This window comes from Chenopodium quinoa, unplaced genomic scaffold (genome assembly GCF_001683475.1).
Source record: "Chenopodium quinoa cultivar QQ74 unplaced genomic scaffold, ASM168347v1, whole genome shotgun sequence".
Taxonomy (NCBI): domain Eukaryota; kingdom Viridiplantae; phylum Streptophyta; class Magnoliopsida; order Caryophyllales; family Amaranthaceae; genus Chenopodium; species Chenopodium quinoa.
In genome coordinates this window covers 1,523,041-1,538,293 of record NW_018745275.1, presented here as the reverse complement: position 1 = coordinate 1,538,293, position 15,253 = coordinate 1,523,041, and the positions used below count along the sequence as shown (strand labels likewise).

Below are 15,253 nucleotides of genomic sequence, written 5' to 3'. Positions count from 1 at the left end.
CGTGACACAATTAACTTGTGCTCTCTTACTGATCTTGGCTACCGAGGAAGCATTTTTACATGGAAAAGAGGTAATGATCCCCGGGGCATTGTCCGTGAACGTCTTAATAGTTTCCTCGCTTGTGATAGATGGAGTTCTTTATTCCAGCATGCTTCTGTTCGGCATTTCCCCATCTATTATTCTGATCATGCCCCTATATTACTACAAGCGGGTGAACAAGTTCAAAATTGAAGAGGTGGTCGACGTTTTTATTTCGAGGCTATGTGGTTATCTAAGCCAGAGTGTCATGAGGTAATGATGGAGGCGTGGGAGGGGAACTCGCATTAGAGTATGTATGGAGGGCAGAATTGCTATGTGTGCGACCCAATTGAGAAAATGGGCTGACTCTACATTTGGTGATGTAAAGAAAAAAATTGGGGAGAAGGAGAAGGAGCTTGAAGAATGGCAGCTTGAAGAATGGAAAAAACAAGTTCCTGACGCTACTATGCTTGAGAGGTGTATGGAGATTGTTGCGGAGCTTGATGAGCTTCATAGAAATGAGGAATCCTTTTGGCATGCCCGAGCCCGTGCTAATGAGTTGAAAGATGATGATAGAGATACGTCGTATTTTCACCACAAAGCTTCTCACAGGAGGCTAAGGAACTTTATTCATAGAATGGAAGATGAGAGTGGCGTGGTGCATGAGAATGCGGAAAAAATTGCAGAAATTATTTCTGACTATTTTACTAACATTTTTTCTACATCTTTGCATTCTTAGTTTAAGGAGGCTACTGTAGGAATTATGCCACTTGTCTCGGAGGATATGAACAGTGCCCTTAATCAGGAACCGAGTGCGGAGGAAATTTTTAAAGCTCTCTCTCAAATGCATCCAAATAAGGCGCCCGGAGTTGATGGTATGCATGCTCTTTTCTTCCAAAAATGTTGGCATGTTTTTGGTCCCGATGTGATCTTTTGTGAAAAATTTGTGTAAGAATTCTGTGGATTTATCAGGTGTAAATAAAACCTGTATTGTCCTTATCCCTAAATGTCATGAGGCGCAAAAAATGAGTGATTTCCGTCCCATCAGTTTATGCAATGTTGTATATAAAATCATCTCTATGGTACATGCGAACAGATTAAAGGTTGTCCTTCCGGATATTATTTCTTGCAACCAAAGTGCCTTTGTTTCGGGGATATTGATCACTGATAATGCTATTGTGGCTTTCGAGATTTTCCATGCTATGAAGAGAAAGGGTGAAGGGAGAACCAGAAATGTTGCTATGAAGCTTGATATGAGCAAGGCCTACGGCCGTGTCGAATGGTCTTTTGTGGAGAGAGTGATGTACAAGTTTGGCTTTAATGGGGGTTGGGTGAGACGTATTATTTATGGATTGTTTATCGAGTGTGAGTTTTGCTTTTAAGTAGGATGGGAAGATTGATGGGGAAGTGATTCCTTCTATGGGGCTTCGACAGGGAGACCCAATCTCACCATACTTGTTCTTATTGTGTGCGGAGGCTTTCTCGAGTTTGTTAACTAAGGCTGCAAATGAGAATTCTATTCACGAGGCTCAGATTTGTAGAGGTGTTCCTCGGGTTTCTCATTTATTTTTCGCAGGTGATAGTATTCTTTTTGCTAGAGCGACACTTTAGGAGTGCTCTAAGATTGCTAACATTATTAGCACATATGAAGAGGCTTCAGGACAAAAGGTTAATTTTGAAAAATCTGAGGTGTCATTTAGTAGAAATGTGGATGCAGTACGACGTCATGATATTCTTACGGTGCTTGGTATGAGACAGGTTGCAAGGCACGAGAAGTATTTGGGGCTCCCGACGATGATTGGACGATCTAAGAAAGCGGTGTTCTCATGTTTAAAAGAGAGAATCTAGAAGAAGATGCAAGGGTGGAAGGAGAATTTGTTGTCTCAAGTAGGGAAAGAGGTCCTCATCAAGGATGTGGGCCAAGCTATTCTGACTTACATGATGGGAATTTTTAAAATACCGGATGGTATTATCGATGATATGAACTCGATGTTGGCTAGGTTTTGGTGGGGTGCTAGAGGTACTAATCGTAACATCCATTGGGTGAGTTGGGAAAAACTTTGCTTGTCGAAGAACTTGGGAGGGAGGGGTTTCCGTGATCTAAAATTTTTTAATCAAGCCTTGTTAGCTAAACAAGGTTGGCGGCTTATGTGTGGTACCTCCTCCTTAACTTATAAAATTTTGAAGGCTCGGTATTTCAAGCATGGGGATTTAATCTCTTCGAATGGTGTCCATGATCCTAGCTATGTTTGGAGGAGCGTTTAGGGAGCCAAGGCTCTTCTTCTTGATGGTTTAAAATGGAGGGTGGGGAACGGAGAAAGCATTAATGTTTGGGATGATGTTTGGTTGCCCAGAGAGAGTGCTTGCAAAGTGCCAACGCCCAACATTGAGAGCTCCCCTAATTTGAGAGTTGCCGATTTGATTGACAGCAATAGGAGATGCTAGAATTTGGAAGCCTTGCATACTCACCTCACTGTGGAAGATGCCAACATTGTGAAAAGCATACCTTTGAGTTGTAGGAATCCTACTGATTTGATGTGTTGGTGGCTGTCATCTAATGGCTTATACACTACCAAGTCTGCCTATTGGCTTGGTCTTATGGGCCATGTTAGTAGTTTGAGGTTTCGACTTAATGGGGAGAGGGAAGAACTATGGAATAGGATTTGGCATATTGGTGGTCCTCCTAAGCTATGCCAATTTCTTTGGAGGGCGTGTACCGGTTCTCTTGCAACGCTGGGTCGATTATTTGTTCTCCATATATACGTGATGATGACACTTGTGAGATATGCCACTCGGAGCAAGAATCTATTTGTCATGCGATTTGTAAGTGTGCTGAGGTAAAGAAAGTTTGGGAGTACTCTCCATTTTGGCATCATATTCAAGACGCCCCAATGGTTTCGTTTAGGGACCTATTTTTATGGATGATGGTGAAGTTAAATGGGGCTGAGTTACTTTCCTTTGCTGCTACTGCTTGGGCAACATGGTCTTATCGTAATTCTGTGGTTCACCAGTCCCCATGGCAAAACATAATCGCAGTGTGCTGGGTTTTTTGAAACTGGTGGATGATTTTAAGGATTATGCTGCCTCGGTTTCTTAGGGGGTTGGGTCTTCTCGAGCTGCTGTTGTGACCAATGCAGCGGTGTCTTGCAATGGGTGGGTCTATTAAACGAGTGGGCGTGTGAAAGTGAACACCGATGCAGCAATGTTGGCTGATGGCGTGGGTCTGTGTATTTGCATCAAGAATGAGGAGGGGAAGATCCTAGCAGTGGCTATCCATAGAGAAGGGAATGTGGCGTCTGTGAAGTTGGTAGAGATCCTTGCTGCTAGGCGTGGTGTTCAACTTGAAGCATCTGGGTTATAAGCTGGTGGAACTATAGTGTGATGCGTTAGAAGTTGTGCAGGCCATCTGTTGTGCAAAGCCTGGGAGAGCGATTGATGACTTTCTGCTTCAAGATATCAGGGACCTCACTTCTTATTTTGAGTATTTTTCTTGCAATCATGTTAAGAGATGTGGTAATGTAGTTACACATTTAGCAGCCAGATTAGTCCCTTTAGATGGGGTTGAACAGGTTTTTCTGGACTCTTTTCCGCAAGGGATTTCATCTCTTGTTGAATTGGATGTAACTTGATTTTCTATTAATGATATCCCCCATCTTGCTTTCAAAAAAAAAAATTATTGGGTGAATACTCTATCAGTTGAGAAGCTAATTGATCAAAGTTTTTGCAATTCAACAACCTTTCCTAATCAAATCATACAATTTAGCGCATATTTCAAGTAGAATTTCTCTAAACAATCCAACTAAAAAATTCCTCGAGATTAATCACTAACCATCATCATCTTCTTCAGATGAATGAAGAACAAGTTTTCAGAGGGAACTCATAACAATGGTTGCCTAAGCAGAGGAACCATAATAAAACTAGAAGAGAAGAATATTCTCAAATTGAAGCTCATGAAAGAGGATAGAGAATGAAGTGAAAAGTGACAAGTTAAATCCAGAGCTGTTTAATTGCTTGTTTCAACCAATTGTCACCGATTCGATCTCGATTACAATGGAAAACGTCGCCTTCTTCTTCATCGCAAAACTCAATCTGGTTTTTATTGTAGAATTGTATGATCTTCTCCTTTGAATTGAGTTCAATTTTCATATAATTTCTCAAATTTTGGTTGACCGACGTACAACGGAGTTATCGCCGACAAAGCTTAGTCGGAAGCAGCGCCAAAAGCAATGGTGGTTAGTTGGAAGCCGTCTCCGAAAATTGCCGGTGATAAAGTCTTCGCCACAACTCATGACGTTGTTCTTTCACCAATTTCTCTGGTGAATTTTGGCAACTAACTCTTAGAATAATCTCTAATTTTTATACTTTGCATGTTTCCATTTGTTAGAATTGTTTGTAATTTTTTATGGATTTTTTTAGAATCGAAATATTACAAAATTGTTTTGAAGATGGTTGGAAATATGAGAATTGGATAATTTTTTATGAAAAACAAAATGAACAAATCTTTTTCTACCCAAATTTTTAAATTTGATGGATGATAATGGGGGTAAAAATGCAAACAATACTATGATTAATTGGTTATATGACATGGTTAATTGTATAGATGATATAAATAACTACTTGGTTGATATCAGCTAGATGATTTGATAAATTAGTTAGATAATATGATTCATTGTTTGGATGCTATCCTCTATTAATTATATGATATCATCTATAAGTTGGATGACATTATCTATAAGCTGGATGACATCATCTATAGGTTGGATGATGTTCTCTATTGGTTATATGATACCATCTATCGATTGGGTGATGATATCCTCTATTGGTTTTGTGATATCCTTTATTGGCTGGATGGTATCATCTTTATGCTAGATGATATCATCTATAGTGTAGAAGATATCCTCTATTTGTTCAATGATATACTCTATTGATTTCATGATATCATCTATTGACTAGATGATATATATTCTCTATTGGTTCTATGATATCATCTATAAGGTGGATGTCATCCATTGCTGGATATCATAGGCACAATATATGACATCATTTAGGCTATAAATGATATCATCCATTGCCCAGATGACATCATAGGTTGGATGATATCCTCTTTTGATTATATGATATCATGTATAAGTTGAGATTATTGTTTAGTCAATACTCATGCAATAGCTTCTCTTTTATTAAATAGAAATTGGAGATTAAAGATTTGAAAACTTTCTATAACAAACTTTTCCTTCATTAGTTTCATATGTCGTCATATCTTATGTGAGTACAATGGAAGTATCATGTGAAATTGTCATTTATAATACAGTACATAATACAAACTTACCCATAGTGCGTCAATTGTGAATTTTGTGATGTACATTCCAAATCACAAGTTAGACATTGTCAAATCCTATATTTTCTCAAATTATTAGGAAAAAAAAATAAGTCAAATCTAGCATACTAAGAACATTGCTGTTGAAACTATTTTCGAAACTTGTTTTTATTTTTATTTTTTTTAGGTATGGAATCAAACTCTAAGGGCCCATTGTTAATTTCTTGAAGAAAGTTTTAAATTAAAAAAAAAAAAAAAACTCTTATCTACAAATAATAATTTATTCAATAAATTTACACTAGGGTCTAGTGGACCAGTGCATACTGCTAGAAGAAAAGTTTCAAACTAAACAATTAGTATATAATTAATTAACAAATTGCTTTCACTAGATCTACAATCTACCAATCCGTACTGGTACACCAATTACTTAAACTTGTTAACCTTATAGTTGCATTAATTTAATAAATATTAATCAAGTTAACCCCATTTTACAAGTTACCATGTTGGGTCAATTTTTAAGGACTTAATTAATTGACTTGCTAAAGTGGCTAAATATATGCATGAACTAGGCAAAGGACAGGTATGGGACGTTGATCAACCATGGAATATAGGGGAGAAGGGGTATCTTGTACGAAAGGGGAAGTGAATGCGAAAGGTATTTTTGACCTAAATGTGCATTGTTTGAATTCATACCATTATATTGGGTATGAACTTGGGTTTCGGTAGATATACTTGTTTATCAAAGACATGAGAATTCTTGTCTATCAACAGTTATAAGGACTCATTGTCGAATTGGAATAATATACGTAGTATATAATACATATTATTTGTTATAAATAGTATTAAGTGTAGAAGAAATGGATTTACTAGATTAGGAATCATTTAAGTGTTATTAAAACATACTTATAGTATACAAATTCTTAGTTGTTCTATGATGTACCTAAGGTCGGGTATAACCATGAGTGTTTTTTTTCTTGCTCATTTGCAAAGGTGAAATTAAATATGTTAACATCGAGATCCTTTGCAATATTCTAAAATTGTCTCCTTAATTCATTTTTTTCATTTCAAAGATAGATACAATTTTTATCAACGACAAAACTTTACCAAATTGACAATTTTATGGTAAAACTAAACACTTATATTAAACTAGTAGGATTAAAAAGTACATCACAAATTCCAAATATTAAACCACTATAGCTAATACACAATTTGTTTTCTTTGTATATAATGATGGCAAAAATTATACTCATCGACACCAACTAGAGTATGTTGCATATATATTTACACAAACTTGTATTACTCATTAAATTGACACCAACTTGTTAAAAAAAAAGAATAAAATTGATATAAAGCCGCATTGGTCATCTATATAATTTTTTTACAACACAATAAGAACAATTTGTAAGCAAATGAATGTTGGAAAAGAATTTTATTTTTTTCATTATGAGGGTTTAAAGTTAAGTAAAATCAATTATTCAGTGTCATTAATGTCAATTTTCTTATAATTGCATCAAGTTAGTGTCAATTCAACAAGTGATACAAGGTGGTGTCAATAATTGCAAAATACTACAAAGTTAAAATCAATGAGTAATTTTGTCATAATGATCGATGCAAACATTTGGGCCCTAATCCCATGCAGCCGCTCACCCTGTTCATGCTCAGTAGGGTCAAAATTACCCCGATCATTTTAACTTCTTCAAATGAGCTAAAACTAAAAAAATGAGCCAAAAAAACTTCATTCGTACACCTAGCTCTAAGTGTATCATGGAACAAGATTCAGGTGCTACCCTGAAAATTCCTAAAATCTCTTCTAATTGCTCTTAAGTAGTTGTTACATAAGTGGACAACCTAAAGGAGAACAAAGAGTGTTAAGTATATCCCACCAAATAACACATATAAGAGTCTCACATTGATAAAAGAAGAGAGAGTTAAACACTTTATAAAGCTAAGGGGCTACTCATCCTATTGTCATATGATTTTGGGATGGAACCTCCTTTGGTCTTGTGAAGTAGACTATCTCTCTTGATTTACGGATGCGGCCCAGACCCGTATTTAACAAAAAGCCTCCTTAAGTATTACTGTTAAAAAAAATTGGTAAGGTACATTGTAATGGTACCCCTTACATCAAAGGAAGAACAAATGCTTAAAATTAACTAAATTACAAAGTTTTATTAGGAAGATGACCAACGAAAGAGCCAAGAATGGTAGGATTAGAAACAAGAACAACATGCAGAGAACATAGCCATCGGCTTGGGGCCTTGGGCCAGTGTACCTTGCCAAAAAAAGTAAATCAGCGAAGGGCGGCAACAACAAGGAGTCAAGGATGTCTGGATGGGATTCCACACTTGACAACGAGGGCCAAAGTGGCAGAGGTGGCACTACCAACTATAAAGACGATGGCGAGATGACGCGAGGAAGCTAATTGCTAGCCCATATTCACCACACCGAAATTTTTCTAAATTCAAGGATCATCTCAACTCTCAAATGTTAAACATGAAGTTCATTATGGTGATAACATCTCTTGAATATGATAGTAATAATATTTTTGCCTTATATAATATCTATCGCGCGGATGCATTAATTACACCCCTATCAACCAATATGTAATGCTACGAAGATCAATAAGAGTTACTTTCACACCAATTATCCCATTGACTTCCCTGTTGTTGCTATTACAACACAAGCCACCAATCTATATTCTAGAATCTTATGAAAAATAAAAAATGTCGTATCATCCCTTTATAAATGTAACATGTTCAGAGTATCATGGATGCATTATATCACTCCCTCATCTCACAACCAAAAGGTTGTGGGATCAAACCCATTAAAGGCACTTAGGAGTGTGGATTCCCTTACCTTTCCCCCCACTCTCAAAGTACCTAACCTGCTTATCCGAGTTGGGAGAACCTGCAAGACATTCCGGCCCGGTAGGGCCCTTCTCCTCGCCCCAATGTTCAACTTTCAACCAAATACTCCATCAACTTCCCTGTTAGCACCACACGCATTACCAATCTAGATTCTTGTGCAAAATAACAACCCCCACGCTATTTGCTATTTTCCCCATAGATGCAGAGAAATAAGTTCTTCACCAAAGAAAGGCCTAAAATCTCAATCTGAGCACGTCTAGAGGAATGGCAAAAAAATGGATCAAGAGGACTTCATCATTCATCTAGCACGTAGCTTGGAACCAAGATGTTCAATATGATCAACTATTGGAATCTAGTGTTATAGTTCACAGAAAATGAAACAAGAACGCAAGATCTTGATAGATCAAACAAAAGAATTGGCAGTTGAGATGGACGAAATGGATAACCAAACCAAACTACAGCTTTCACACTATGGAAAACTCAGGCCCGGCCTTGAAGGCAAGCTCGATGGCCTAAAGCTGTGGTTGGAAGGGAGCCTGAGTACTTTCTTTGTAAAGAAAAGTGAGCTATCCACCTAGGAGTACCTTGGTGTACGCAAGAAAATATGGTAAATTAGGAACTTTGACACCCTGAAGCAATGCGAATTCCCCACAACTCCATCAAAAATTCACATGCCCATTAAGGAAATTAATGTAAATCTACTACCTCACCGAAAATTATCAAGCCCTAATATGTTCCTGATACATACAATCAGCAACTGCATAAAATTAATGTTAATTAACAGTCACTTGAAAATTCCAAATTTCAGCATTTATGGCAGATAAACTGACACCAGGGTTCACATTTATTTTCTTAATTCAGTGTCTACAAGTTCATCAACCCGCCAATAGAATCCAGTAGATAGGCTTGGTTAAACTCACCTTTACACAGAGAATCACCACCGTCACGTTGGGGTAGTTGCAACTTGCAAGGCCCACAGCCACAAAAATACATCTACCTGAAGAAACCAGTACACCACCCCCTTTGCTATACATCAAAGCCACCAAAGATGGAAATGGGAAAAGGAGAGATACCTGAACAACCCACTAATATCTCACCACCCTTCACTTATACTGGTAGCTAGGAAATATAACTATTAGATGGTTGAGTTTATTTACCTAGAGTTATAGATAAAGAACCAATGGGAACATTCAACCATCTAAGTAGTCAGACCAATTGAAGCAAGCAGAGAGAGCACAAGGTACAAGTACGAATAGGTCGCCCTTGTCCCAATGATAATTGGGAAACCTGCAAGTGTAAGCAACATTGAAGTAATGCTTGGATCTTCTATCAACAATTCAACACAGAACCTCCAAGTTCTGCTTTGTTAAAGGAATGGGATCCTCTCCTTCAACAGAGTCCAGTATAGCAGAGGATCCAGTCCCAAAGCAGAGACTGCTGTTTTAAGCACTAGCGAACCGAAATATGATAGGTTATTTGAGTTTAATCCTAAATGGCACAAAACAGGTTATTGGAGTCTAATCCTAAATGGTCACCATAGAGAAAAATACTTATCCCCTGCATAAGAAATACTCCCTTGTTACCTTAAAACTTCGTTTGGATACGAGGTTGGGAGGAGGGGGAGGGAGGGAGTGATCCATTATCCCTCTCTTTTTAAAACACACCATCCCTCCAAAATTAAAGAGATTTGGGGGATATAGAGTTCCATCACCTCAATTCTCCCTTTCTTTCCCCTTCTTCTTTCCTTTCAATTCTACCTTACTATCTAAAGAAATTGTTAAAGATTGCCCAATACCCAAAATTTCGCCCTTTCAAGGCTTGGGCAAAGTTGTGCAAATGGGTTGGCACAAATGTGCACATAGGAAAACATACCAAAAGCAATATGGGGCAAACTCAAAGGGACACCCAAAGTAGTCTACGGAACGATATGTAAGGAAGAAAAGGAGTTCTGTGTTTACGAAAACAGTAAGACCCATTTAGAATATCAAATTATTTACTATAAGGGACTTGTAACTAGGATAATCCACCTGCTACTCCTTCCATTGTCATTTCCTCAGGACTGTCTTAAGGCGGTAAGCCTGTAACAATATCTCCAACACTAATCAGGAAGCTGAACACTAAGCACAATTTTCACAGAAAAAGCTTTAGAACTCTCAGCAAGCAAATAGTTTTTAAAAGGCGGAGAAAGAATGGTTGGCACAATCTGATTAATCTAAATAGCCTGAAAGCTACTGATTTACGATGTTTATAATTAAAAGCATCAGATAACTGCAGAAAAGTATGCCAATTGGTTGTAGCCTGCATGCAGTCTAAATTTAAAAAGTATCTCCTTAACAATTGGGATATACTAACTAAATGACAAGAAAATTACACTATTAAGGAACAATTAGGTGAGAAGATTCACATAGGAGACAACCACCAAGATTGGTTTTCCATAAAAAGAATAATCTAACAGTGTTCCAAGAGAACACCCATGGAATCATTAATGTGCATAAGAAAATGGAAATTCGCTAACGGCTGAAGCAATTTATTTTCAAATGCAAGACAATCTGAACTGCCTACACAATACACTGTATCATCTATAATCCAAAGTAAACATCAGTGAAAATGGTATTGATGATAAAAGTAATGACAATTGCTAGAGTAAGCAACTGTAGATATGGCCAGACTCTGCTTTGTCCCACAAATGAAACAGATGCCTTCTGCCACCCTCTCTTTCCTTAGTCCTAAACCCACGCTTCTCTTTACCCTCTCTCCCCCAGGCCCCAGAATAAAAAGTTGGAATAGGTAACCTAGGATTTATAATTACTTGATAAAAACCATTAATCCATGGACTTTTAAGCTATTCTATATCAACAGGTTAACAAATGAAGCACATGTCAGCTCATTTTTGCAAAGAAACAGCTGCCAGAATATATCTTATTGCTGCCAACTTTTGGTCTGCTTGATCATGTTTCAGAGGTGGTTTGCTAGTCTAGGTACTATAACTGAGCAAAACTCAAGCATATGAACAGTTCTTTCCCAAATCCTTCCAAGAATTACCAAAAAAGAATTGTAGCAGCACAAGTCAACGATAACATTCTTACCTACTTGAATTTGTACAGCTAATCATACTAATTGGTCCCACTCAGAAATAGCAAAAGGACCTTGATGCTTGCCAAGTGAAAGGCAATCTTTGGTTTGAAGTCTTTGAACACTAACAACAAAAGCTTGATAGACATAGAACAAAACAAACTATAGAAGCACGAATTATAACAAAAAGACAAGATGCAAAAATAGTGAAGATAACCAAGTAAGAGTGAACACATCAATAGAAGAGAAAAAATACTGATACTAATACAGATAGCAACATGTTGCATGAATTGATTTTAACATTGGCCTGTTAAGTATATAAAATGTACTGAAATGTTTTAATATTACAAGGCAACATTAAACTGTGCTTTAAGGAGAATTGCAACCACCACTTGGATATAAAATTCTTAAAGGTAAAAAAAAGAGCCAGCATAAAAGTGAAGAAGCAACTGCAGACCTGTTTAAGCAGTTTTGAGCCCAAAACATCAGAGCAGTTAGCAAGCTCTCAAGCCGCATTAATAAAGTCTCAAAAAAAGGCATCAAATCGTGAGTTGAGTTTGGCCTTATTTCTAAAGCTCAAACTCCTCATCACGAAGAGCCATCTCAGCAGCTTCTTCTTCATCGTCATCAAGGGCAAAGTACTCGTTTCTCTCGACAGGCCTAAACATGTAAAACATGATCACATAGAACACCAGACTAGCAATTTCCTCAGCCGCATTGCTCACCCACTGATACTTGTACGCGGAGATGGTTTTCAGCGCAAACACGACAATCCTAGTGAAATACAAATACCCGATAACAACAATGTAGAATTGCCTAAACAAGGTCAACTTAGACAAATTCCTAGCAGCTTTCCCATCTGTCTTCGACGTCTCCCTCAAAGATCGAATCGACCACACAATAGGAAAGATAATAGCACAACAACATATAATATCAACCAACAAAAACACCTGATTCCATGTAACCCAATCCTTAATAAAAGGCCCGGTTTCGCCAATCACAATGGAAGCCACATTAGCTAAAACCTGAAGTGGGATCACAATCATAAGCACCTTCTTCTCCTTCTCCTGCAAGAAAGGCTTCAAAAACGACCACCCAGTACCAACCAACACAATCACAGTAAACAACAAAACAACCCTAAGAAACTGGAACATATAAAATAACACGTCCCAACCGTGCGGCGATCCAGTAACCTTAACATAATGTTTATCCTCAGCAGCACAGATCAAATTCAATGCTTTCATAACCAACAACCCAGACATCAAAAGATGAATTCTATGAACAGATTTCTTATTCTTCAAACAAGAAACAACCCAATACCCTAAAAACACAAAATAAACAATTGAAAACAGAAAATACAAAGAGGGCAATTGAGTTTGACCTGCAGGAAGATAATCCTTGACCCCATTAAACTCCACATTATACATCTCAGTATGAACAGTCATGGTAACCGAGCTTTCTGGGTTACAATTAGCAAAGAACAAACTATATTCATTGGGAATACTAACAGGGTAAGATTGATTAAACGAAGAAGCAGGAGGAGGAGAAAGATCTCGAAAAGTGAACAAATGGGTTGTATACTGAGAATCAAGAACACAAAATGATGGGTTTTGCTGGATCTCAAGAAGAACTTGAAGAAGGGATTCTTCAGAAAGGAGGAAGAAACCAAGACGAGAAGGCTCAGGAGGAGAGAGATTGGAGGTGACAGAGACGGAAGACACGGCAACGTTAACACGGCCCGTGTGAGTGAAGCCGAATTTCTCGAAGAGAATCATAGGGCGAGAGTCGGAGATGAATTTAAGGGTTTTGATCTCAGCGATTGAGAGAGGGATGAGGGTCAGGATTAGGAGAGAGAGTGCGAGGAGTTTCGCCATTTCTGGTGGTTGTGATGGCGGAGGAAGATGATGGAACGTGCAGATGTGAATCTGGTGAGCACGGGCTTTTTCTCTCTGTTTTTTATTTTTCTCAGTGAAGAGAGGAAATGAAGCCGGCGTCGGTTTGTCTGTCTGCACAATGATTTTTTTAATTTTGGTTTTGTGAGTTTGGTGTGCAAGTGTGCGATGCGTTATATCTAAGCAAAGGGGGTAATGTTGATTAATGTGGTCAACCATATAATTAACATATTTGACTTTTTATTTCTACTACTTCCACCGTTTCATATTAAATGTAACACTTTTTATTTTCGTCCGTTTTATAATAATTGCATCACTATTATTTTATAGACTTTTCGGTGTGCTGTATAATTAAAAAGTACTTCTTAGTTGGATCAAACTTGGAATGTTTATGGACTTTCTGGTGTACTCTATGATGATTGATGAATCGAAAGTACATCGCAAAATTAAATAAGTTAGAGAAAATTTTTAAAAAGGTGAAAATTAGTTAAAAATATTAAAAAAAAATACACTTTTTTGGTAGAATCTCCGGCCTTTGATGTTATTTATGATATTTTCTGCACCAAACTTAATAGTTTGTGATGTAGACCGCACTCAATAAAAGGTTGTGCTATTCTCTGCACCCAACCTATAATTGGTGCTATTGAGGCTAATTCTACCTTTTGAAAATGAACATTTAATACATTAAAATGTGATTGAATAGATTTTGACAGGAACGTTGAAATGAACATGTGAAAATCGAAATCAACATTTCATTTAATAACAATGAATATTTTTTTAAATGAAAAAGGAACTCAAATTTAGAAAAATAAACACTTTAAAATTGAAAGTAACGTTGCAATAAATAAAACTGAACATTCTTAATACAACGGTAAAAGGAAAAGACACTTTAAAATCGAAAAACGATTGTACATCAAATAGTATATAATTGAACATTTTAATTGTAAGTAAAAATGTATATTTATTGTTGTTGCTTCATCATCAATATTTCTTTGAGTTTCAAGATTTAGTTATTCAATCAACAATATTTATTTTTGTTATTGAGCCGCTTCTCGAAATCTTTTTTTTTTCAGCAACTGCATCTTCACTACCTTTTCATTTGGATTTAAGTGTTACCTTTTCATAAGTTGCTTCTTGGGCAAGTCTTATTTCATCCTTTCTTTTGCAACACTTCGTTTTGTTATGCATATCTTGGAACATTCACTTATTCGAAATTGAATAAAATAACATTTGCACTTTTTAATGCACGAACATTAAACATAATATCAAATGAATATTCACTTACACAAAATGAACAAAATAACATTGATACTTTTTATTGCAATAGATGTCAATATGTATAAGTAGTAAATATATTAAAAAGTAGTGTTTGAATGATGAACATATATAAATTGTTAAAATTGAGAACATTAACAACCTTTTTTATTGCATTTTTCGAATTTTGATTTTCAACTTGAATCTGTCAAAATGAATGCAAAATGACAATTGAACATTCATTAACATTAATATGAACATTTTATACAACCGAGTAAATACAAAAATCCATACTAACTAAAAAAACAAAATTGATGAGACAAATATTGTTTTTACCAACAAGTCCAATACCCTATATTATTCTAGAATATTAAGGGGCTACCCCTCAAATTATTGGTTTCAAAAGATTGATAACCTCGTTAACGTAACAAAACAAACAATAAGGAAGCTTCCAAAATAAAATAAACATAACAAAAGATGCAAATGCTCTGCATTAATTAAAGGATAAATTCAGGTCTACAATTGTCCAAGTTGAAGGAGAAGTTACCTCCATCTTCATACAATTGGAAAGAATGAATGATCTTCAATACATGCTATGAAAACTACGCTATCGCTTGGCCTCTTAGCCAAGGGAAAATTAAGAAAGCTAAGAAGAAAGCTTAAAGAAAATGAAATGCTTGTTGCTGATTGATTTACTGATGTCATTCATACGATCCCCTAACCTCTATTTATAGACAAATTTGAGCGGTTGTGGCTAACTCACATAATTGTTTTGCAGTCATATTTCTTGGCCCCAACTCTCTTTGAAAATTCAAATTGTCTACTTTGCCTCCAAA

General features: G+C 36.6%; 1 protein-coding gene across 1 annotated transcript; it reads right to left on the bottom strand.

Annotated features, from left to right (window-relative positions):
- Positions 1-11,510: 11,510 nt before the first annotated feature.
- On the bottom strand, positions 11,511-13,366 carry LOC110711428 (protein GPR107-like). Its single transcript, XM_021889807.1, has one exon. The coding sequence runs from the start codon at positions 13,143-13,145 to the stop codon at positions 11,841-11,843; it is 1,305 nt and encodes a 434-aa protein (XP_021745499.1). The 5' UTR covers positions 13,146-13,366; the 3' UTR covers positions 11,511-11,840.
- Positions 13,367-15,253: the final 1,887 nt, after the last annotated feature.